Source organism: Clytia hemisphaerica, unplaced genomic scaffold (genome assembly GCF_902728285.1).
Source record: "Clytia hemisphaerica strain Z4C2 unplaced genomic scaffold, Clytia hemisphaerica genome assembly, whole genome shotgun sequence".
Taxonomy (NCBI): domain Eukaryota; kingdom Metazoa; phylum Cnidaria; class Hydrozoa; order Leptothecata; family Clytiidae; genus Clytia; species Clytia hemisphaerica.
The window spans coordinates 2,818,080-2,842,817 of record NW_027104297.1 but is presented as its reverse complement, the minus strand read 5'-3'; the positions used below and the strand labels follow the sequence as shown (position 1 = coordinate 2,842,817).

Here is a 24,738-nt window from a genome sequence, read left to right as displayed (position 1 = left end):
TCTCAGGTAATGTAAAAAAGTTATTATGCAAAGGGATATCTCTCCTAAAATCAAGAAGCAATTTGGCTCAGTAAGAAGCGCTGAATAATTCATCATCTTTTCACTTTTAAAAAAAGATAGAAATCTAGGGAACAGAAAAGGGGTATGAAGGGATGATCTTCAGGAAAAAAAAACAAATTTTCAACTTCAGATCATTTTGTAGATAAGACTAATTTCGAAAGAAGAAAACTATTTCTTGATGAAAAGAGGAATTGCTACAGAGTACACAGACTAGAACCGTGGATATTTTACCTAGCCTAACACCACCAGAATGGGTACAGGGGCTAGTAAACGCAATATATCATGTCCTGTATGTACTCAGGCAAATTTGACGAATAAGGATTTTGTCGAACATTATCGAAAAGCTCATAACCGGAAGTGTTCAAAATGCGGGCTATCCGGATTCGAAACAGAAGAATCAATGTACAGACATTACGATCAGCAACACAATAAGATGAATACCGGTGGATTCCTCTGTTGGAAATGTGCGGAAACCTTTACAGACGAGTCAGGATTAATGCAACATTTGAAATCCGAACATAATTTATGTTTAAACATGTCGAAACTTTCGTTAAGAAGTAATGGTGAAAAACCGAGTTGCTCCGAGTGCGGTAAAGTGAAGAAAAACTCGGAAAGACTTCAAAAACATGTGGAAAAGAATCATCGATTTGTTTGTCAGAAGTGTGACTCAAAACTACATTTTACTACGTTGAAAGAACTGTTAAACCACGGCGAAGAAGCACACGGATCATTGTTTCAGTGTCCAATCAAATGCACTAAAAAGTTCTCCAACGTAGACGATTTTTTACAACATTTATTGAAAGAACACAATTTTGCTTTTGTGTCAAGTCCGAATCACAAAGTTGACGACAAACATATCTGCCCACAATGTAACGAGACCTTAAAAGCAAATGAGATATTTGACCACGTGACTCAGAACCATATCGATGTAAAACCACAAGTTTATAAAATCAAGTGTCCGAAATGTGAAGACAATGATGCAGAATTCGAGACTTCGGACAAGCTAATAGATCATATGAGGGAAGCGCATGATTTCGCATCTAAGGTTAACTTGAAAGCAACAAAAACAAATGCGGGCAATAAAAGAGTGAAAGAAAGAAATCAGATTTTACCAAAGGTTGGTGATCGTGTTTTAGCAATGTGGGAGGTCTCCATGTGGCAATATTTTCATGCAACAATTAAGAAGAAAATAGAAGGTCAGTTGAGATATGAGATTGATTGGGATGATGGAGATACAACAGGTTCGTTAATACCCAGCTGGCACACAACGTCGTTTCAGCGTTCATCTAATGTTCACAACGTCCATATAACGTTAGATGAACGTTGAAACAACGTTGTGTGCCAGTTGGGTAAACTTCCTTTTACGTCTACCTTAATATCATTTTTGTGTGTGATTTAACCATCGATGATTTAACTCTGACAAAATGCCAGGATTCCTGGTGAAAAACTATTTTAGTTACTTTCCTTTGCAACTTTGTCTGTCAACGCCTTATCAAGGGTAGCTTACATCAGCTGGAAAAAACAACTATAGCATTCCAGTCCTGTTATTTCATTTGAACCTAATAGTGTGGTCGTGTTACAAAAAAACAGGCTGTTTGTAGGAAAAAAATAAGATCTAGCTGAAACTTTCTCCAGACCTTCTCTATAGGATGCTTATACCTCAGGAAAAATTCCCCTAAAATCCCACTGGTGGAACATCCCTTTTTTGGGACATTTCTATTTTCCCCAGGCAAAACCCTAAGGGCGAAATTTTTTGAAAATTTCAAACTCATTTTCAGACATTATCAAGTATACCATTCGAAAGCTCTCGAAAAACTATATAGAAGACTTTTAAACGGTTATAGCTGATTTCCTTACCTAACTCGAGATATTTCATGCGCAAGTTCCACTTTTCGCCACACTTTGGTCAAAATTGACCATAAATAGCATCTTCTGCGTGAATTATCTTGAGTTAGGTAATGGAATCGGCTATACCCGTTTAAAAGTCTTCTATATAGTTTTTCGAGAGCTTTCGAATGGTATACTTGATGATGTCTGAAAATGAGTTTGAAATTTTCAAAAAATTTCGCCCTTAGGGTTTTGCCTGGGGAAAAAAGAAATGTCCCATAAAAGGGATGTTCCACCAGTGGGATTTTAGGGGAATTTTTCCTGAGGCATAACCATCCTATAGAGAAGGTCTGGAGAAAGTTTCAGCTAGATCATATTGTTTTCCCGTAAATTATGCTAAACAACCACACTATAATGTATTGGACGACCTTCCAGTTGTTGTCTCGAACGCCCACGCCCCAGAGCAGTGTTTATTGGGTGGGTGGCTGACCCCCAGCGGTCTCCTCCAAAATTGCCATGAAGATAGGGGGATGTTTGAACTTGTTGTCCGATGAATTTTTACCTTGATTGTAGATCAAATATTGAAGGTGAGTTTGTTTCACCCCTCTAACTATATCTTGTCTTTTTAGGTCGTTTTGTGAATTACAGTAATCTTGCAGTTGATCGAGCACCAATAGCTCATGAAATTGGTGTCGGTAGCATCATCTTATTTTCACAAGGTCAATATAGAGCAGGACAAACACAGCTCACTGGTGGAATGAGGTAAAAATCTTGCTGAATTGTTTAAAATTTTGAACGGAGTCTCCCAGTTGGTAGGGGTATAAGATGGCACGAAGAATAGATCCCAACTTTCATAGATCTTTTCCAAGGCAGAAATTTCAAATAGATGAATACCCTTTTCTTACCGATAGCTCAATTATTTAAGAGACGCCTGGAAATTCAAACACTAAGACGTTTGCATTTAAGTCTTATAGTTGTTTGCGCGCTCTAAACCTCGAGTGAAGGTACTGGGTTTGAGTTTATTCTTTGTTTATGAGAAAAACAATGCAATGACTTCACACATTTGAAATTTGATATCAATCCTTCCTCGAAAACTTTAAAAAATTCTTCTCAGGCTTTAAAGGTTGATAAGTGAACACATTCGAGAATAAATCTTCATTACCAATCCGGAATCTCTTTTCTTTTTTCATAGATGGCATCAAGGTCGTATCACGTCCATCACCAAACAACAAAACGGTGGCACCCTTTACAGTGGTGTACACACAAAGACAGAAGCTGATGGAAAATTCTCCACATACAAAGGTTACTCTTATGAATTTCATAATCTGTATTTAAACGATTTGAGAGTTGGGCCGAATGTTTTTGATTTGCTGGATGATGATGAAGTCTCCGATGGGGAATGTGATGGAGTAGTTGATGCTGGTGATGTAGATGTCTACTTCTCATGTTTCGGAAATGATGGAGATAATGCATACAGTCCGAAAGCAGTTGCAGATGAGCTGAAAAGTAAAGGTATGATTTGCTTTCACAACGCCGTTAAGCCAACGCTGTGTCCTAGCTTGGTAAAATGTCTCGAAAATGCCTAAAGATACTTTAACAGATAAAACGTGAATCAGACCATTTTTCACTAACGAAAAGTCAATAATGAGAGTCCAACCCTGGGGGAGGTACTTGGACAAAATAGGTACTGGGCGGTAAGCATACCTTTTTTTCACACCTCAAAGTTCTCTCTAAAGGTTTATAAACTCATCTCATCTCTACTTTTTCCTCAAAAAGAATCACGATTTTCGTAAAGAATTGGACTAAAACTTGCCTCTCCAAGGTTCCAGAAAAGTTTAAACTTTCCTTGTCGACTTTCAATATTTGACTGGAGCGTGCCAAAAATTCCACCACTACTAAATCACTAGCTTAAAAAGCCTGATTTGATTCTTTTTCTTTCTGATCTTTAGGAATCTCGGTGATTCAGAGTAAAGATTTGAGCAATGAACTTGATGCAGAAGCACGCTTGAATTCAATGAAACACGCTAACCTGATGATGAAGAAAGCCAAGGTCTTTGTAGCGTGCATTAGTGATCAGTACACGCAAAACCAGACGTGTCGCATGGAATTCCAGTTTGCCAAATCAACCTTGAAGAAGCCAGTTGTTCCAATTGTGTTTGGCGAAGGAAGAGAATGGCAGCTCTCTGTTGTCGGTATGTCATTAGGTTCCATTTCTCGTGCCTATGGCTTCTCTTACTTCTTTTGTGAACTAGACATTAAGTGATTGAATTCCTAATGTGAGATTCACAGTAAAAACTGAACTGTGAAGACTTATTGTAGTTTCATTCAGAAGTGGTTTTTATGCGAGAAAAGAAAACTATTTTCCAATCACCAATGATCTCGAATGAGAGCTGAGTCAATGAACAATACGAGGTCTAAAGGCCAGTCTCTACTTGCACGCGCTTCTATCGCACTTTTTGGCTTTGACACATTTCAATTTTTTCAACCGCTACGTCAGATTGCACCAATGGAGTTGCTTCATTTTTCTTTTGACCAATAACTGGTAAATTGATACATCATTAAATTTCTCTTGTCTATATTCTGATATAGCTGTATAACACCGTAAACTTTGGTTTGGATACAAAAGTGTTCAACGTTTATTTTAGGAATGTTAATCAGTGGTGAGCTGTACATCGAAATCAAAGAGAAATGCGATAGAGAAGCAAAAATCCAAAGTATGCTGACATCAATCTCTTCACATTTGGATCTATCAAAAGTCAGCAATAATGGTGATGGAAACACAGTATCTGGTGGCGTTGATGTGGTGGATAACTCTAAACCACGTAAGAATGCTTAAATTAAGTTTACATAATTCTTAAAAAATGTTTATTTGATTGTACAATGGACAAATTTACCTAAACTACGTAATCCTAATCGGGTCCTAAGCTCGGGTGTCGACTCGACTCGACTCGTGACGGCACAACTCGGGTGACAAAGAAAATAATAATAATTCATTTTGCTAATTTTTTGAAGAAAATTCCAACATCTAGTAATTGTCGAAAATGCTATGAGACAGCAGTATATTTAAGAATTTTAATGAAAGCAATGCTGTTAGCTAAATTGTAGGCGTTGCTTTATCTGCTAAAATACATTAGAATAAGGTTATCATTTGTTTTTAGCTGACATTTTCATATCATACTGTTGGACAAATTCAACCATGGCTTTCCAAAGCAGTCAAATACCAAAAGCAGTTGGAAGTGAGTATGCTGACCCCCGTCTCATTAAAAAGAAAATTGACGGGCATGGCTTTACCACATGGTTAGACATAGAACAACTGAAATCAGGTGATCAGGGGGTTGGAATGTTCGAGCAGTTAGCAAACGCACTGAAAGATACCAAAATGGTGGTGGCATTCATTAGTGATGAGTATGCTAACAGTGTAAACTGCCGAATGGAATTTCAATTCGCTTTTCGAACGATACAAAAACCAATTCTACCAGTCGTTGTCGGAACAGGCGAAAAATGGAAACAGTCGGTTGTCGGGATTATGATCGGTGTCAACGACGGTTTAGAGCCAATCAGTTTACAGGAAATCAAATCAAATGAAGATTTCGACCAATCATTGAACAGTATTATGAAAAAAATCAGCGATATTTTAGACAAAGACACTATCCCATTGGACCAAGCACCTGAACGGAAATCGAAGAAACCGAAAGTCGGCGATCACATAATTTCTCATCACGTGGGCCATTGTTATTATACGGCCACTGTAGCGGAATATAACGCTTCGACTATGGAATATACGGTCACGTGGGATGATGGAGATACTTCAGGGCGTGTTCAAAAGTATGATCAGGTAAGAGTCGCCACTTACATTATTTCACTTTCATTTTCACAAATTATGTTTTAAAGAGTCATAAAAGTAGTAAAATGTAAACATTGCGCGAACCACATGTCATTAAAGAGAACAATTAAAATCACGTGTCCAAAACAAACTTGTAAAACAAATTGAAACAATCAAAATCAACCATATTTCTGGGAGTTTCTAAACATCGACCAGAAATGGCGACCACGACCAGCGACCAGATAAATTTGGGTTATCGAGTTTACCTGCTCTCTCCACCGTAGAGAACATCCAAATCGAGTCCTGATGTGGCTTTCAAATGAACCACTGAGCACGTGGCTGAGAATTACTCTAGCTAGATAATACAAGAAGTGGCTTTTGACGTTGCCAGTCATTTTCTAGACAAAGTGACACTTTTTGACAAAAATATTGACAGGGCAATTAATTGTGATTCCTGTAAACTTTATTACACCAAATATTTTAATTGTACCGAATGGAATGCCTTTAGTATGAATAGATAGAAATTGTCAGTAGGAAAAAGCTGGGAAGGCCAGTTTTAGAGATATCAATCTCATCAATTATTCTATTGTCCTTACATTGTCAAAATGACTTATTTTGACAAAATAATGATCTGATGATCAAATATAAAGCTTCCTAAATAAATTCCAGCACAAATTTTGCCGCAAATTTTTCCTAAATAAATTCCAGCACAAATTTTGCCGCTAATTAATTTGATGCCGAAGATACGAAAGGATAAAAATCGACACTCTATTCAAGCTCTAAGAGCGTTGAAATGGCTGCTCTGAACGTTTTGCACGTGGCTTTATAATCACTGTAGGTGAGACGGGGGTGAGCTTTACTCTTCAATTCGATAAATAAAAGAGGAAGACTCTACGGTGGAGAAAGAGGAAAAACTCGATAACCCAACATTATCTGGTCGCCGGTCGTGGTCGCTGGTCGCGGTCGCCACTTCTGGTCGATGTTTAGAAACTCCCCATATTTCTTTTGATATTTTATTTTCTATTTTGACATGTGACATTTGTTTTGATTTTGTATCCCGCTGCATCCGCTTTGTTTACAAATTTCGTCTGTACTTTTAAATCCCTTTAAGGCAGTCATATGCATAGCGAGATACCCTGCAAAATTTATGAGAGAAAGCAGACTTTTATGACATTTTCATTATCTTTTGATAAAACAAAGACAATAATTACAGTGTCGTAAAAACCGCTCTCATTCATAAATTTTGCAGGGTATCTCGCCTACGTGGTGAATATATTTGTTTTGGTTTTTTTAAAACTACGTCAATGCACTCCAAAATTTCTTCCCTTGGATTCTGCCGCCAATTCACATTCACGAGGCGCTGGATTTCGAACGCCATTGACAGGTGTGATAAATTTAATTTTCTGGCAGGAATTTAGTCAAAGCTTCAATAATTTTTCATGAATCTTTATGAGAATAATGCGTAAAGGAAAATTAAAAATAAATTAACAGCTATACAGTATTCACTGCATTTGAGATTTAATCCACCATCTGTAATCATTTCTTAGGTCGCATTGGACAAAGTTCCGGAGCCAGACGCTGTCGGATTGGATTCCATCATTTTCTTCCCACAAGGTCAATATGTTTTCAATGGTAACCGTTGCCAACGCTATCATGAAGGGATAGTGACCAACATCCATCGAAATTCAGATGGAAAATACCTGGTTGATGGTCATCATACCAAAGGTGCTGATGATGGCAAAAGTACTCGATATCGAGATTATTGTTATGAGTTTAAGAATATTCGTGTTGAGAGTGTTCGGATAGCGCCGTCAGCGTTGGATACAATGATTTGAAGATTCCATTTTGTTTGCATCCTTTGAGAATTTGAACAGTAAAAGCTTCCAACATTGTTACAATATCTGCATACTGTAATGCTTCGAATAAACGCCCCGGGCATTTGTTATTTTGTTGGTCTTTATTCGAGGAAGGGGGAGTTTATTGAAAAATTTTCCTTCATGGAGGGGTGTTTAATCGAGGGGGAGGGGTCGTTTAAAAAATCGGGGCTTATTCGAAGTAATAGGGTAACAGGATGTCAAAATTTAAACCATGTTTAAGACGAAACTCTTTACTTTTTGTTCTGGCAAACAAGCTTCTGATACGGACCACGTGCGAAGATTTATGAAACGCACTCTTGGAATTTGAGCGAAAATAACACCTATTGTAAATGCCAGAGCTGATTAGATTGAAAATCAGAGGGTTGAAGTATTAAGTCAAGTCAAAAGATGTATTCAAATTGATCTCTCCACTAATTACCTCGCTAATTACAAGTCTAGGGTTGGAGATTACTTAAATCAAATTTATTTATACAAAAAATTTTTTTTTATCTGAGATAATTTATTCGTTTTGATCTTTTCATACCTCAAAGTCTGTTTAGAATTAGATTGTAACATTTTGATTTGTAGATATAATGGCTATAATGAAGTACACGTTTTTTTTTATAAGAACGTCAAAAATTTTCGAAGCCTTCGGATGTTCTTAGTTTTTTGGATTTGAAGCCTAAAAATGTTCTTAAAATGTTCTTATTTTCAGCATTCTTTGAGCATTTTGATGTAATTTCTTAAGAAAATGCATGTTTTAAGTCTCCAAAGCCTTAGAATGTTCTTAGAATGTTCTTAAATTTGTGGGCCTCGAAGCCTTATGTTCTTATATAGTTTGTTCTTATAAAAAAAAAACGTGTATGCTAAAAAACGGAAGAGCTATTGCCTCGTAACTAAAAAACAATTGAAGAATAAATTTGATGACTTATAAACGGGGGGATGGGGTAATCAACGTGTTCCTCTAAATATCCCAAGATATAAGGAAGTTATAGACTAAAAAATGGCTATTTAGAGAAAGATAAGGGATTCTTTTTTTGACAGCTAGAATTGTTTTCACAATTAATAAACGGGAGGTCCTAGTTTAAGATCCGGCGGGCTAGATAATTAACAAGTGGTGGCCCAATTTATTAGGCACCTGAGGGCCTTTGTCTATTAAGGGCTCAGACCATAGTGAGTTTTTCATAATTGTCATGTATAAAATGTGTTTTTCTGACTGATGTAACCAACGAAACTATGGCATGTTATACATTTTCTGTTAGACAAACTATTCCTGAATCTGAAAATTAAAAAATTGAATTGAAAAAAATTTGATGAAGAAGAAAATGAATACATTTGCCAAGACAAGCATTTCAACTTTGAGGACCTTATTTTCGACGAAGAAAAAAACATTTTGAAAAGATTTTTGCACTAGATGGTGTATCTTTAACCAGAGGAATGTAAAGAGATGGAAAAACAGCTTCTTGAAAACAATGGAAAAACGGCTCGTCATATACCAGGTCTCTTGCCCTTAAGGAAGTTTATGTCGAGTAAATAGGTTTCTTTTGTTGTCGCTATAAAAAATCTGCATAATTAGCGTGTTGTGACAAAATTCTTTTGTTTCAAGCCTGATTATGCGCAAACTTTTAGGGCTCATATTTTGGGTACACCTCTTCTATACGAAAAGGTACATATATCTACTTGCTGAAACTTTCCTAGCAATTCTGCTGATGATATAACCGCATCATGACCGCACCATAATATGGAAAGCTAGACTTCTGACAGTTTTACAAGAACCAATTTAATATCATTGCGTTAAGAATTTCTTTTGCTATACATTGGTAAAAATATTGCTCCTTATTCTTAAAAATTGAACTATTAATCGGCAAAAAAAGGAAAAACTAATTTTCATTTTTATCGTCAAATCATGTAGAAACCGTCCGATTTGTATGGCGAGCCGTCTTTTCTGGACTTTCATTTACTGGCCCTAATCAACGTTTTTACAATAGAAGTGATCGTTGAACTTTGAGTAATCAGAGATGCTGTTTTTCCATCTCTTTACATTCCTTTGAGTATACACGCAGTTGAAATTCTGCATTTCAGAGTTGAAAATGTTGATAAAATAAATTACAAACTTGTAAAAAAATTCGAAAATAACTTTTGTGTACATTAGGAGTAATGTTTAAGCTATATCAATCTTTTTACCTAAATAATTCAAAAAATAAAATTATGACGATTAAAACTAAGCACTTTTTGTAAACATTTTATTGACGTCTTTTTAAGGTTCATGACGTCATTTTTGTAATCAAATTGCTAATTAATCTTGATAAACAAATTATAAAGACAGTTCTTTGTTAAAAATGTAACTGAGGAGATTCTCAGCTGTCGAACAATATGTAACATTTTGCCAAAACTTCGTCCCCGGCGGGAAAAATATATTCAATTTCAGCCCTATTAGGAAGTTATTGACTTTGATTTAATCCCCATTTGAAATGTGATCGAAAAAGTTGTACTTTAGGACCATCACACTGGTTTTTATGAGATGGGAACAATAGAATTTCTAGCCCCGTTTGGGTTTAGATAGAAATTTTCGTCCGTTCTGTGTGGAAAAGTTCCACCGGGGCACTGAGATAGGGGTGTTCAGGAGCTTCAAATTCCTTCTTAAGATGATTTAAAACTTTTACTGAGCCTCGACTTTATTTGTTCCTATCCTCTTCTTAGGATTTTTAGTTTATTTCTACATCTTTTGAAACTGAAATTTTCTTAAAGACCCATTCGTTTGAAACTCACTGGGCTATCCTTAAATTGTTCTTATTTTTTGGTGCTTTTAAGCCTCATTGTTCTTATAAAATTATTTTAATAACAATCACAAACCATTAGGAGAGATTTCATTTTGATTGACAGCTACTCTCCATTGTAGACATTTAATAAGGAAATGATAAATATTTCATTTATTTGGTTGCCAAGGGTGACGAGATATTATCATTTTTTAACAACATGATAGGGGGGAAATGAGCTTTTGATTTTGATAAAAAAACATATGGAGAGAGTAAGAGTTTTTTAAAACAGTGTAAAGTAAAAAGTATTGCATACGTTGGAAAAAAACTGCGAACTGTGTAAGGAATGTGCTAAACTTTGTAAAAGTTACGATTTGTTTTGGTATGTGAGCTAAGCTATACAATATCAAATTTCAGTATAAAAAGTGCAGTAGTAGAAAGATGTGTTTTGATAAAAATTCAATGTAATATTAGAAACTTATTCCTTAATATTTTTCTATTTTCGTCCATAGTAATATGCGATAGAACAATAATACCAGAATGTAGGCTTGAATTAAAGATTTTAGTTTGAATAAAAATTAATGGTGGAGTCGATCATAGCAATATGGCAGGATAATGAAAATATAAAGAATAAACCAAGGAGTTGAAGACTCCTATCTGAGACTTGAACAAAGATGGGTGCAGCGAATTCCAGAGATAGGCGGTCATCATCAGGACCACTAATCACATTATCCTGTCCTGAATGTTCTGAAAGGTTTGGTAACGAACTTGCCCTTGTTCAACATTACAATCAAACACATCCAAACATTCCTCACAACGAAAGTGCTAGCAACAATTCAAACCCTCATAAATTCAACGTTGGAGATCGTGTTTTGGCAATGTGGGAAAGTGCAAAATGGCAATATTTCCCAGCAACTATTGCGAGAGAAATTGACGATCGATTAAAATATGAAATTGATTGGGACGATGGTGATACGACAGGTATGCTTTGAATTTGATCTAGAAACTTCGTTTGTATCACACCCCTATTTCCGTGGGATATCTTTAATACAGTTTGCAAGGTTGTGGGTTCAACTCCCAGTCCCGCCATACCAAAGATTATCAAAATGGTACGTGATGCCTCTCTGCTTGATGCTTAGCAATTTAGAGAAGGATCAAGGGTAAGTGAAGCAATCCAGGGAGAAAGAGAGGAGCTTTCGGGTCGCCTCCGAACGCGGTTGCGGACTCATTTACGTACAGTTGACAGCCCAAAATTTACATTCCACTATTTGATAAGCTCCCTTTTTCGATATAAATCCAATTCCCTTTGAAAATCGAATTAGAGAGCGTTATATGTCTGATCGAGTAATCTTTGAACACAAAAACATGCACGTGTTTTTATAAGAACATCCAAACTTTGTGAAGCCTTCAGATGTTCTTAACTTTTTGAATTTTGAGCCTAAAATGTTCTTAAGACGCGTTCTTATTGTCACTATTTTGTGAGTATTTTTGTCCATTTTCCTAAAAAAATAGGTGTTTTACCATACCATATCACAAAGCCTTAGAATGTTTTTAAGTTGTTCTCAATATTTTAGCCATCGAAGCCATATGTTTTTATGTAGATTGTTCTTATAAAAAAATATCATAATTAAAATAATTATAACGCTAAGTGTGAAAATAGCCCTAGTAATCTCTAGGGCTCAAATAAGTATGCTTATTATTAAGTTTTCATCGGCGCGACCCCAGTGTCATTAGCAAAAACTGATTAATGATACAGGGGTGTACTAATAACCCACTAAAAATCATTAACCGCTTCCCTTTCAAAATATAAAAGGAATCAAATCTTCTGAATCTTTAGGCCGAGTAGTCGACTCCTCTAATATTTATCAAAACACTCCGGTCAATCCTCAAGACGTTCAAGCTGGAACAAAAGTGTTATTCAAGCAAGGTTCATATGGGGCAGGTGGATGTCAGTTGACAGGTGGTGACAGGTGGCACGAAGGAATCATAACAGAAGCTCATAGACTTCCAGGAGGTATCTATCGATTTAGTGGGCATCACACCAAAGGAGCCAATGATGGAAAGAGTTTAGGATACCACGGATATAACCACAATTTCAAGAACTATACTATAGATTCACTACGACTTTCCACCAGTAATTCAAATGTTACAGGAAATGATTTATTAACGAATAGGACTTCTGCCTTGCAGAATAATAGTTCCAATACCTCATCAGGAGGTGCTTTCGAAGTTGGAGATCGCGTTTTGGCAATGTGGGGATTGAACAAATGGCAATATTTCCCAGCAACCATTGCAAGAGAAATTGAAGATGGATTGAAATATGAAATTGATTGGGACGATGGCGATACGACAGGTTAGTAATGTTTTCTCTTTTCATTCTCTAAAGTTTTGGATACAAAATTATTATCCTCTTCTTTTTTAGTAATTTGTGCCCTGTATAAATTACACCCCTGTTTCAGTGACCTGGATAAATTTTGAAATGCATCGGGGTGACTATGAAAAAAAAGGTATGAAAAGAAATTTCACCGGGTCTGAATATCAGATCTCGTGCTTTTGAGTACGAATCATTGTTATGAGCACCCCCCCCCCCCCCAACAGACCTTCAATTCGAGCAATCACGCATTATCTTTGTTTTCACGTTTTCATGCAATTGAAAAAGCCCATTCACGAATTCACGCAAACCACTGGGGAGGCTGTTTTTATATTCCAGGGACCATGCTCCCTAGCGACTGCCTCGCAATCCATCAATCTGGACGGTGGACGATGATTTCTCTTTGATTGCTGAGCGTCAAGCGTAAGGCACCAAGTAACATTTTGTACTTCGTACGAAGTCTTTGTAGATTCTCAAGAATTGAATCACGGCCTTGTCCACCGTAACTGGACGCTCTATCTTTACGCTACGGTCGCAATAATTTTCTAACAAGCTCTACACGTTCTGTTTTTTAGGGCGCATCGTTAATGTTTGTAACATTTACCGTGATATCAAACCAAATTCATCAAACATTGAGATCGGATCCAAAGTCCTTTTCAGTCAAGGCTCATATAGGGCGGGTGACACACAAACCAGTGGCGGTAAACGATGGCATGAGGGCGTTGTGACATCAATAAATAGTGTAGGTGGGCGTCTCCAACTTAGCGGTCACCATACTAAGGGCGTAGCTGATGGAAAGTCGACCTCTTATGGAGGATATGTTTATAATTTCACCAATTATGCTGTTGACTCTCTACGACTATCAGGTTCATCCACACATGCCACAGCTACGAACAATCATACACATAGTCAAGGTACAATAAACAATGCTAACATCAATAGGACTTTCAACACCGGTGATGGTGTCTTAGCCATGTGGAGTTTGGAAATGTGGCAATATTTCCGAGCAACCATAGTCAGAAAAATACCAGGAAAAAATCAATATGAAATCAACTGGGATGATGGTGATACGACAGGTTTGTGAATTTCGTTTAAGAATTTCGCTTTCAGGTGTGCTCAAAAATCCAGAAGGTTAATCTCAAGGTAAGATAAATTTCTATGGAAAGGAAACGCTGATGCACAACGTTTAAAGGTTAAAGTATGATTTGGTATCATACCTAAACTTTTCCTATCTCTAAGAAATTAATCTCTCTTCTTTGCACTTGTACATAACAATGTTATGGAAAGTCATAACATTTACTTAAAATAGTACATAATTAGTAAAAGAACTTGAGGAACTGTCCTGGACTTTTGTCTTTGGGTAGCAGTATCTTTCGTCCTTAGAGGGTTGAAAACAAGTACCAAGGGAAGCATATTTTCACCCCAAAATCATTTAAATGAGAAGGCAAGAAAGCAATCGCAGTTTTATTCAATTTTAGGTCGAATCGTTGACTCTTTCAATATTTATCTCAACGCAAATCAACCGGGCGAAGTGATTACAGAAGGGAGTAAAGTACTTTTCCAACAAGGAGCTTACTCAGCTGGTTCTACTCAACAATCGGGTGGTTATAGGTGGCATGAGGGCGTGATCACGAATGTGCATACCCTACCAGGTGGCGTGTACCGATACACTGGTCATCATACTAAAAGTGCCAACGACGGTAAATGGATCGACTATGTCGGTTATCAATACAAGTTTGAACGAGTATCAGGCTCTGAGTTACGACTTTTTGATAATACATCTTCCAGCAATGTTTCGAACCACTCAATGGTATCTTTACAACCGTCCATAGCTCCAAGAAAACATGTTGATTTAGACACGAAGTTTTACCTGGAAGTTGGTGATCGTGTGTTAGCAGAGTATAAAAGGAATGGGAAATTCTACTCAGCTACCATTTGTGAAATTCTTTCAAATTCAAAATACATGGTAAACTGGTTTGACGGAGATGTGAATGGTGAGTTTCCTCGAAAACTGAGCTTCCTAGTCATTTGGTTCTCTTCCTTTGCAAAAAGAAAATATAACTTTCCTGGTAGAAGATTCCATAGAAATCCCAAATGGGGAACAAAATCCTTTTCGTTTAAGTTTAAAAATGCCAATAGGGATGGACTACGAGTACAATTTTTTCCATTCAGTAGTTATAAATGGGGATAAAATTACAGTGTAATTTCCCAGTTCAGTTTAAACTTAAACTATTTTTTACACGATCTTTTGGCAGATATGGAAGCAAGGGCTCCGGGTCTATAACACAGGGGTGTGAGAATCTACGCTTTTAAATGAACTAAGCTCTACTAATGACCTACAAGAAGTCCAAGGCAGTGGAGGTAAAAAAAAGACCTACTCCTTATAAGTAGAAAGAGTATAATTGACGTCAAATGTTGTCTAAACCGTAATGAACCAGATAGAATTTTTAGCTTTGTTTATTTATGTTTCTGAGCACACAGAACCTGTCGTAATATATTTTTTTGCTCAAAACATAAACAATCTATTCGTTGAGATTTATCATTTCCTTTGAAATCAACTTTTCTGAACAGTTGTTAATTTTGGGATTAGTAGTATTATGCCTCTAACGTCACTCTTTTCATAGGCGGTTTTAGACCATGTCGAACTTATCAGAAGAAGAGATTTGTAATTGCAATTTCATTGTCAATTAACGAGCGTTGCTCTCCTTTGCATGTTTCCGACGTACTTACTCTCCCTATTGTCTTAAATCCGCCAGTGCTTTTGGCCCTGAAAAGTTTTGCTTGGCCTAATTCGCAAAAAGTGATGATGACTGCTAAAGAAGCTTATACTTCTTTTTAGGTCGCGAGGTCAGGCATATCGAACTCAACTTAGACTCGATTCCAAAGCCTGATGAACTATCAAAAGACACCATTATATTTTTCCAAGATGAAGAACTATGGCACCCAGGGTTGATCACAAACATTTATAACGGTATTGACGGGACCTCTTTGTACGATGTTGGAACACTCCACGGTGCAAAATCTTATGAGGGACTACCGATAGATAAATTATCATCAAAAATTGAAGTGACAGACACAGGATTCTTGATGACACCAACAACGTCTTTACCGCCTGTTAATCCCCAGGTTTGATTTAGCTTCAGAAAAACTTTGAGTTTTTTGGTTTATTGTAGTTCATTCTCTTTACTCAAAGATCTACGGTGGCTTGTTTCTGCCTTTAATCGCGTTGTTGTTAGCCTTACAAAATGCATGCAAATAAGTAGGCTACAAAATTCTATTGTTAACAGAGCTACACGTCGGACATGTTAACTTGATAACATATCCGAATTTTTATCTTGTCAAATTAGTTTATCATGATAACTGGCAAGTTATTATCGTGACATTCACGATGACACATTTTCAGGAAAAAATGATGCCAAAAAAAAAATTATTTGATCAGGTTTGTCATTCAGCAAAACGGGTAAATATTATATCTAAACATTTTTTTCTGACAAGTTAAGCTTATGCTCCTCAGTCAAATATCTTAAATTCTTTTCAACAAGTTAAGCGTATGCTTTTCAGGCAAATTAATTAATTAAGTTAATTGCCCGAAACGCCCAAGCTTAACTGGGTGATTTCATCATGTCCAAAATGTCAAGTTATTTGCCCGAAAAGCTCAAGCTTAATTGGGTACCCTGAGTATCAGAGCTTAAGTTTTCCAAGAATATTTTAACCTCTGAAGACCAATAATAGAAATTTTATCGCGCATGTGTCAATCTAATCTCTGTAGAAAGAATCAAAGATGAAGAGCAGATATTACCTTATTAATGTCTAGCAGACTGTATCAGTGTGCAGTTTACTATTTACGAATTCCCCAGAAACCTCCAAGTGTAATCGAAGTGAGTTTCTTTCGAAAGAAATCTTTTACATGATCCCCAAATGTATAACAGTAATTACTAAGCTATTAATTATGGAAATGTCACTTTTAATTGAACCGAAATAATAGACAGACTTTATGTTATGATTCTCTATCACTGACTCTTTTTAAAAAGCATTGATGATATTTTTTAGTTGTGTGTTTCAACGACGGGAATAAAAATATCAACTTTGAACTTCATCCAAGATCTTGGATGGTCGTCATGGTTACTTTTGTCTTCGTTGATTGCGCGATGAATAGAATCTCGATTCGTCGGCACAGCGTCAATATATGATTTTGACCTGTGCTTTTCACGGTATTAATTGGGTGATTTTCTAAAAAGTCAATATTTTTATTCTACCGTATTATTTTTTAAGTACAACAAGAAATTTACACATCGTAACACGACTTCTAACAAGGTTATTTTTATCTTGCTTTTTTCAAAAAATATTTAATAAAATTTGATTTTTTTCACACTGTTAACTATCATGATAAATATCAGCGCGATTTTGTGGCAGAAACAAGCCACGGTAAAGATCTACTTCCGATAGGTCTTTTCATTAGTAATTTTGAGTGCGACGGCTACCTCTTCCCAGCGGGCGCACAACGTCGTTTCAACGTTTTTATTATATTCACAACATCCATATAACGTTAGATAAACGTTGTGAAACAATGTGGTGTGTTAGCTGGGTTTTGTCTTTTTGAAACTATCACCAGGGTTGATAAATCACTTGAGTCTTCCAGTGTTGCTTTCAAATAATGTAAGCTTCTCAAATAAACTCCTCTGGGAATCAATTACCATAGTAACAATTTGAAACAGAGGAAAGCGTTGCTCGTGACGTAATTTATGGAAAGGTAAAGAGGAAGCACCAATGAAGTATAAGCCGGAAAAGCTAAAATCGAATCTACTTAGTAGGATTCGAAGCCAACAAATCCTACCAAAGTTGCGCGACCTAGCGCGGTCCACCTTGTTTTTTTACACAAATAGCAGATTGAAACTGAAATTTACACCCAAATTTCGAAAAAGATATCACTCGAAAACAAAGGAACCCGTCATCAAAAATACAGCGCATTTTATGGCTTCACTTTTTCTTGCTTGAGAAAGGTTAAAGATTTGATTCTAGCTCTTCGGGCTTATACTTCTTTGGAAGGTACCACTCTAAGACTTCCTATAGAAGTATAATTGTACTGCTTTAATCATCAACAGTAGTTGACTAAACCCGGGGGAATCATGGCAATTAATAAGCGTAAGATATTTGCTAAGGTCTTGTTTACATGTGGACTTTTTTCTGTTGTAATAGATGGCAAATAACAGGTTGAACGTTGGTGATAGAGTTCTTGCGATGTGGATTAAAACAAAATGGCAATATTTTCCAGCTACCATCAGAAAAGTCCTTCCGAATTTACAATACAAAATAGAATGGGATGACCAAGATTCAACAGGTTGGTATACGTATATTAATATTTTAGGATTGTTTATACGCCTTTTTTATAAGAACAAACTATATAAGAACATAAGGCTTCGATGGCCAAAAAAAAAGAAAAAAAAAATCTGTATTTTTCCACCTAAACTAGAGCTTTTTTCCACACTTCAACATCGATTCCTGATGGATGAGGACGCATCAGCTGACATTTCCATAGAAGACCATCCCAGTCAAAATTTCGACGATCTCCGATGCTCCGAAGCGAAATGTTACGGTTTCGAAGAAAACATCTTAGTATGTATGGCATGTGAACGTTTCGTACATTATAAATGCTCCAGACTCCCACCATACCAAATTCAGGCTTTTTTGAACGCGAAAGCGAAAAGAAATGGACGATGGACCTTCTGCTGCATCAACTGTGTTGAAGTACCGAAAGATCTCCCTGCTATTTGTGGTGCAGTTGAGGACGACGACTTTACCAAACTAAAAAATGATATCTCAGAGCGTGATCGTGCTATCGAAGTATATGACGATAATGAGAGGAAGTTAATCAAGTCAGTCCAGACACTAAAGTCCCGTAATGCAAAACTCAAAGACAAGTCAATCGAGAGATGTACTGTCGAAGAAATGAACGATAAAATCCATGAGAAAATCACCGAACTTGGTGCAACCATGAAGGCGTCAATTATTGATGAAATCAAAGCGACACTCTTGAGTGTTGAAAACCAGATGGCTGAGGTATGCTGATGTGGTGAAAGACCCTTCACAGGATGAGTCTAATACTTCGATCAAAGAGGTGATTAAAGAAGCTCTGCGGGAAGAAGAAGCCGAGGAAACGAACAAACAGAAGCGTGCTTCAAACATTATTGTTCATGGAGTACCAGAACAAGATGCCAACACGGACAGGAGCTGGGTTGAGGATCTCATTAAAACAACCCATTCAAACGTTACCATTAAGCGTATTGCCCGTTTGGGTAAGACCTCGAACGATAAGAAGCGTCCCATTCTGATCTGCCTCTTGAACGAAGACGAGAAATTCAATCTTCTTGGAAATTTACCAGCTCTGAAAGGGAATGAAAAGTTTTCTGGAGTGAGCGTTACTGAAGATCTTACACCTGAAATGCGTAAGAAATTGCGCCTACTGTCTATTGAAGCTAAAGAACTTAATGAAACCGAAAAACCAGCAACAGAAATATATCGCGTCCGGGGTGATTCAAAAAACGGCTTCACTGTCAAGAAGGTACCACTCAGAAAACCGTCAACCCCCAACCAGTCGCCAACAATGAAGAATGTCTCCTTCTCGAACAACCTAACGGAGACAAATATCATCGACCAACAGGAGCCAATTAATCAAAATCAAAAAATTAATCAAAGATATGAAAGTTCTGTATACAAATCCTGATCAGTTGACTTCATTTAAAATTAAGGAATTACAGTCCATGGCCCATCAGGAAAAGCCTCACATCGTCGCTATATGCGAAGCGAAGACAAAAGTAGGTACGTTGAGGGAATTACATGAATACGAATTCGATGATTATAAAATTGCTAGTCAAGTTAACTTAGACACAGATCAAGGGCGTGGCGTTGTCATACTTGTTCACACCTCGATAAAACATTTAGTAGCCGAAGTCAAACCTCCAATCACTTTCAACGAAGTATGCATGATTGAAGTACAATTATCTGGAAAAGATTTGCTTGTTGTCGCGTGCATCTACCGAAGTCCAAGCAGTTCTACATCATCAAACGAAAATAACAGCAACCTGAATTGTCTGATAAAATCTATTGCACTGAACAACAAGTATTCCCACAAATGTTTGCTAGGAGACTTCAACTTCCCAACGATAAATTGGGAAAATTGGACAACCCCCACACATAGAAGATAGTAAAGAAGAAAAGTTTCTAGATGCTTTGAGAGATGCATATCTTCATCAACACGTTGACGAGCCAACTCGATGTCGTGGAACAGATGACCCATCTCTAATCGACCTGATATTGACAGGGGAAGAAAATCAAATAGTGAATCTAGATTACTTAAGTCCACTTGGTAAAAGTGATCATAGCTCGTTAGCGTTCAAATTTGCTTGTTATGCTGACCCCAAAAGTGTACAGACAAGATATATCTTTGCATCGGCCAATTTCCAATCGATGAATAACGATCTTAGCTTAAGAGACTGGAAACAAAGTTTCAAGAAAGCATCCGTGGAAACATCAGTGGATGATCTTTGGAAAACTTTCAAAGAAGCTATACTCGACCTCAGAAATAGGTTTGTACCACTGAAAGAAGTAGTAGTACGGTACAGCTTTTGGAAGAATAAAGGCAAAAATCCCTATAAAAAAGGACCTGCAAGATGAAATCAGAGAAGAAAAGAAATTGCTGAATAGAAGGTGGTTAAGATCTTCACCTCTCTACCGAGATCATCACCGCGCCAACTATGTACTCGCAAGGAATAGAGTAAATCGAATGCTGGTGAAGGCACATCGGGCATATGAGAAGAGTATCTGTGACAAATCCAAAGAGAAACCCAAGATCTTTTGGTCTCACGTAAGAAGTAAACTCAAATCAACAAGTGGAGTTTCGCCACTTCTTCAGAACCCTGACGATAAATCGTCTCTTAAACATGACGACCACGAGAAGGCAAACATCTTACAAAAGCAGTTTTGTAGTGTCTTTACTGATGAGCCTGAGGGTGAATTGCCAGATTTCCCTGCACAAACAGATAAGAAGATTAGTGATCTATTCGTCACCGAGGAGATGATGAAGAAACAGATAAAACTGATTGACACCAACAAATCCTTTGGTCCAGATGAAATTCATCCCAAAATGTTGGTAGAATTGGTCGACCACGTAGCCGAGCCTTTGGCGATCATAATGAATAAAACCTTGTCGTGTGGAATCATACCGAAAGAATGGAAGATGGCCTACGTTTCGCCAATTTACAAGAACAAGGGTGCTCAAAATCTAGCAATAAACTATAGACCAGTCAGCCTGACATCAGTTGTTTGTAAACTGATGGAATCATTTCTTAGGAGGCATATCATGAATCATCTACAAGATCAAAAACTATTGTCAAATAAACAATACGGCTTCATCAGTCACCGATCAACAGTTACTCAACTCCTGAACTACTTGGATAAGTGCTGCGAAAGCATTGCTAATGGTAAAGTAGTTGATACGATATATTTCGATTTTGCTAAAGCCTTCGATACTGTTCCCTACCGTCGCTTGCTGAAGAAACTTGAAGGATATGGAATATCAAGTAACTGTCTACGATGGATAGAGTCTTTCTTGACAGACAGAAAGCAACTTGTAAAGGTCGATCAAGCTCGATCAAGTACAAACTCCGTTGTAAGTGGTATTCCTCAAGGAAGTGTCCTTGGACCACTTCTCTTTGTTATCTATATCAATGACCTCCCGGACAACGTCATCTCATCTATTTTCCTATTTGCCGATGATACGAAGATAGTCAAAGAGATCAACTCAATCGAGGATTCTTTGACAATCCAACAGGACATCAATGAACTGGAAAATTGGTCGAGAAAATGGCTTTTAAAATTCCATCCAGATAAATGCCATGTACTAACTCTAGGGAAATTCGAGAACATCATCCATGCACACCCATACTCGTTAGATGGAAACCAACTTGAACACGTTTCCCTTGAAAAGGATCTAGGTGTGCTGATCGACTCCGATATTACCTTTGAAGAGCACATATCGAAACAGGTCAAGAAAGCAAACTCAATTCTCGGTGTGATCAGAAGAGGCTTCGAGGAATTATGTCCCAGGACACTTTACACACTGTATACCACCTTTGTTCGACCTCATTTGGAATATGCTCAATCTGTATGGTCACCTAGATTGCGTAAGCACGTCAACCTACTTGAAGGGGTTCAAAGGCGTGCAACAAGAATGGTACGTCGTCTACGAAATTTAACATACGAGCAGCGCCTGCGAAAACTGGACTTACCATCTCTTGAATTTAGGAGACAATTTGGCGACATGGTTCAAATATACAAACACCTTCATTTCTATGACAAAAATACCATCGTCAAAAAGTTTTCTCACCGAACTCGTCCCCATCGTAAACATGATTACGAATTGATCCCTAATTTCTCAGATGATGGATTAAGGGGTGTGCAAACAAAATCATTTTATTATAGATGCATATCGGCGTGGAACCAGCTCCCAAAAAATGTTGTTAATGCTAAGTCAATCAAAGCATTTAAAGAAGAACTGACTCAGGCATGGATAAAGCACCCGTTACGATTCAAGATCACTTTTGTAATCATTATGTAGATAGACCGGTTTAGAGGCCCTAGTGTGCCTGGACTGTAAATCCTTTAATAAAATAAATAAAATATTAAGAACGGGGTAAGAACATTTTAAGGCTTTACGGACTCTAACACACCCGATTTTCTAGAAAGACTGGCCAAAATCGCTCAAAAAATGGTCGAAATAAGAACATGTTGAGAACATGTTAATAATGATGAGTCAAAACTTTTTTTTAAATGTAGAACTTAAAGTTTCATGCTTACAATCATCAGCTACATATGATACAAGTTTGATCTAATTGAAAAAAATTCAAAATTCAAACACCGCTAGAATCGACAAGTCATAAAAATTAATGAGTAATTAGAAAAAATAAAATTATAATTCCCATGTGAGCAGCTATGTCCAGTCTTTTGTTTTATAATGTTTGAACATAAACTTATTAATGTGACGACATTTAGAAACAATTTCGGATCTTTTGTTAAGCAATTCGTCTTTGTTTTCGAATCTCAGGATTTCTAATTTTTCTTGTAAACAAAGGCGGCACATTTTGGAAGTGTTAGAGTAGGATTTGACCCGTTTTTGGATAGACCATTTTAACGTCGGGGCAATATTCTTTTTTTTTAAGGCCCAAATATACGTAGACAGGGTTGTGCTGTTTTTGTACTTAGCGTTGTTGATAGATTGCTTGTGTTCATTATATCGCTGCTTGAATTCTCTTTCGGTAAGGCCAATGTATGATTTCTTATCATGGTTAGGTGCTGTAACTTCGCATTTATATACAATGGATTTGGTTTTGCATTTGTTTTGTAACGGACATGCATTTTTATTACGACAGCTGCAATGTTGGTCGTTGTCTTCAGGTTTCAATAAAATCTTTTTATTGTGGGAGTTTATAATAGAACGGACGTATTATATATTACTCATTAATTTTTACGACTTGTCGATTCTGGCTGCGTTTAGACCAACTGGCATTTGTAATTTGGCATTTGCTCATGAGTGAGTCGATTTTAATAGCTTTTCCATTGAATTTTCTGTCATGGCATTTAAGGAATCGTCTTTTTAGAGTCATTACTGAAAAGGTGATTCCTTCAAGTTCAACTTTGACAGATCAAACAATGAAAAGCATGGAATTTCTCAAAAACTGCAGTCATTAAGACTGAACCTTTTTGCCGTAGGGCTAGGCTATGGCAAATCTTGCAAATTTTACAATCTATAGAAAGAACTGAATAAAAAACGTGCAAATACTTTAAAAAATCTAAAATATCATTTTTCTCTTTGTTTTGGTTCCTTTGTTTGATTTGAAATGCCAGAAAAGGGGATTCCTTTGCTCAAAATGGCATTTTAAATGCCAACGAAATGCCAACACGCTGTCATCATTAGGCGTTTGACAAACCGAACAATTGCGCGGAACAATAGAATTGAAAAGAATACTGCAAGCAATTACAAATGCCAGGCTGGTCTAAACGCAGCCTCTAGCGGTGTTTGAGTTTTGATTTTTTTTCGATTAGATCAAACTTGTATCATATGTAGCTGATGATTGTAAGCATGAAACTTTAAGTTCTATATTTCAAAAAAAGTTTTGACTCATCATTATTGTATTGCTCCTTTACGTAGAGCACTGTCTTTGGTGAAACAAACCCACCTTTATTGCTACTAAGAACATGTTAATACATTTCATAGGTGTAGCGAGATTTATGGAGGAGAGCGGTTTTTACGACACTGTAATTATTGTCTTTGTTTTATCAAAAGATAATGAATATGTCATAAACGTCTGCACTCCCTCATAAATTTTGCAGGGTATCTCGCTTCGCCCATGCATTTTTAGGCTTAAAGCTTGAAAAGTTGAGAGCATCAGAAGGCTTCTAAAAATCTGGATGTTCTTATAAAAAAACATGTAGTTGTGCATTTTGTCTCGTAGGTTTGATTGTGGATTGTTTCAACCTTGCAAAAGATGTGATCCCAGAAGCGCAGTGGATTGGTGTAGGGTCGATCGTTCTTTTTCAGCAAGGAGGTTACAGTGGTAACAATGACTTAGGTGAGAACGAAAAGAAATATTTCATGATACCATAACAACCACAATCATGGTCGAAATATTGAGATTTTAGTGTATTTTTACGTTTTTTAGAATTTAAAGTTCGGGCGTGAATTGCTATTTTAACAATTCAACTTTCTTTTATTGAATATTTCGATTTTAGAGGGGTTAAATTGCTTCTACGCTATACTCTAAGCCTTATTGGAGCAAATTGATTTTTTTAATCCTGAGATTCTAAGGTTTTAAATCTTAAGTCTCTTGTTAAAACTCAGACTTGGTAGACATAGTTTGTTTATGTTTCAAAAATCCAGTGGGTTGTTTTTAAGTTTCAGTGTAATCTTAAGTGAGGCCACCCAAACCGTTTTCGTGATGACGTGATAGGGACTTTTTTAAAGCGTGATTACGTGATTTGGAAATTTTTTTT

At 36.9% G+C, this 24,738-nt stretch overlaps 1 protein-coding gene across 1 annotated transcript; it reads left to right on the top strand.

Moving 5' to 3' along the window:
- Nucleotides 1-81: 81 nt before the first annotated feature.
- Nucleotides 82-24,380, top strand: LOC136817268 (uncharacterized). The gene is made up of 15 exons (XM_067073601.1): nucleotides 82-1,301; nucleotides 2,517-2,649; nucleotides 3,080-3,399; nucleotides 3,837-4,079; nucleotides 4,533-4,709; nucleotides 5,046-5,769; nucleotides 6,924-6,960; nucleotides 7,258-7,506; nucleotides 10,997-11,303; nucleotides 12,160-12,675; nucleotides 13,269-13,769; nucleotides 14,172-14,687; nucleotides 15,533-15,819; nucleotides 17,890-18,031; nucleotides 24,201-24,380. The coding sequence occupies exons 1-15, from the start codon at nucleotides 311-313 to the stop codon at nucleotides 24,350-24,352; spliced, it is 5,295 nt and encodes a 1,764-aa protein (XP_066929702.1). The 5' UTR covers nucleotides 82-310; the 3' UTR covers nucleotides 24,353-24,380.
- The last annotated feature ends 358 nt before the right edge of the window (nucleotides 24,381-24,738 follow it).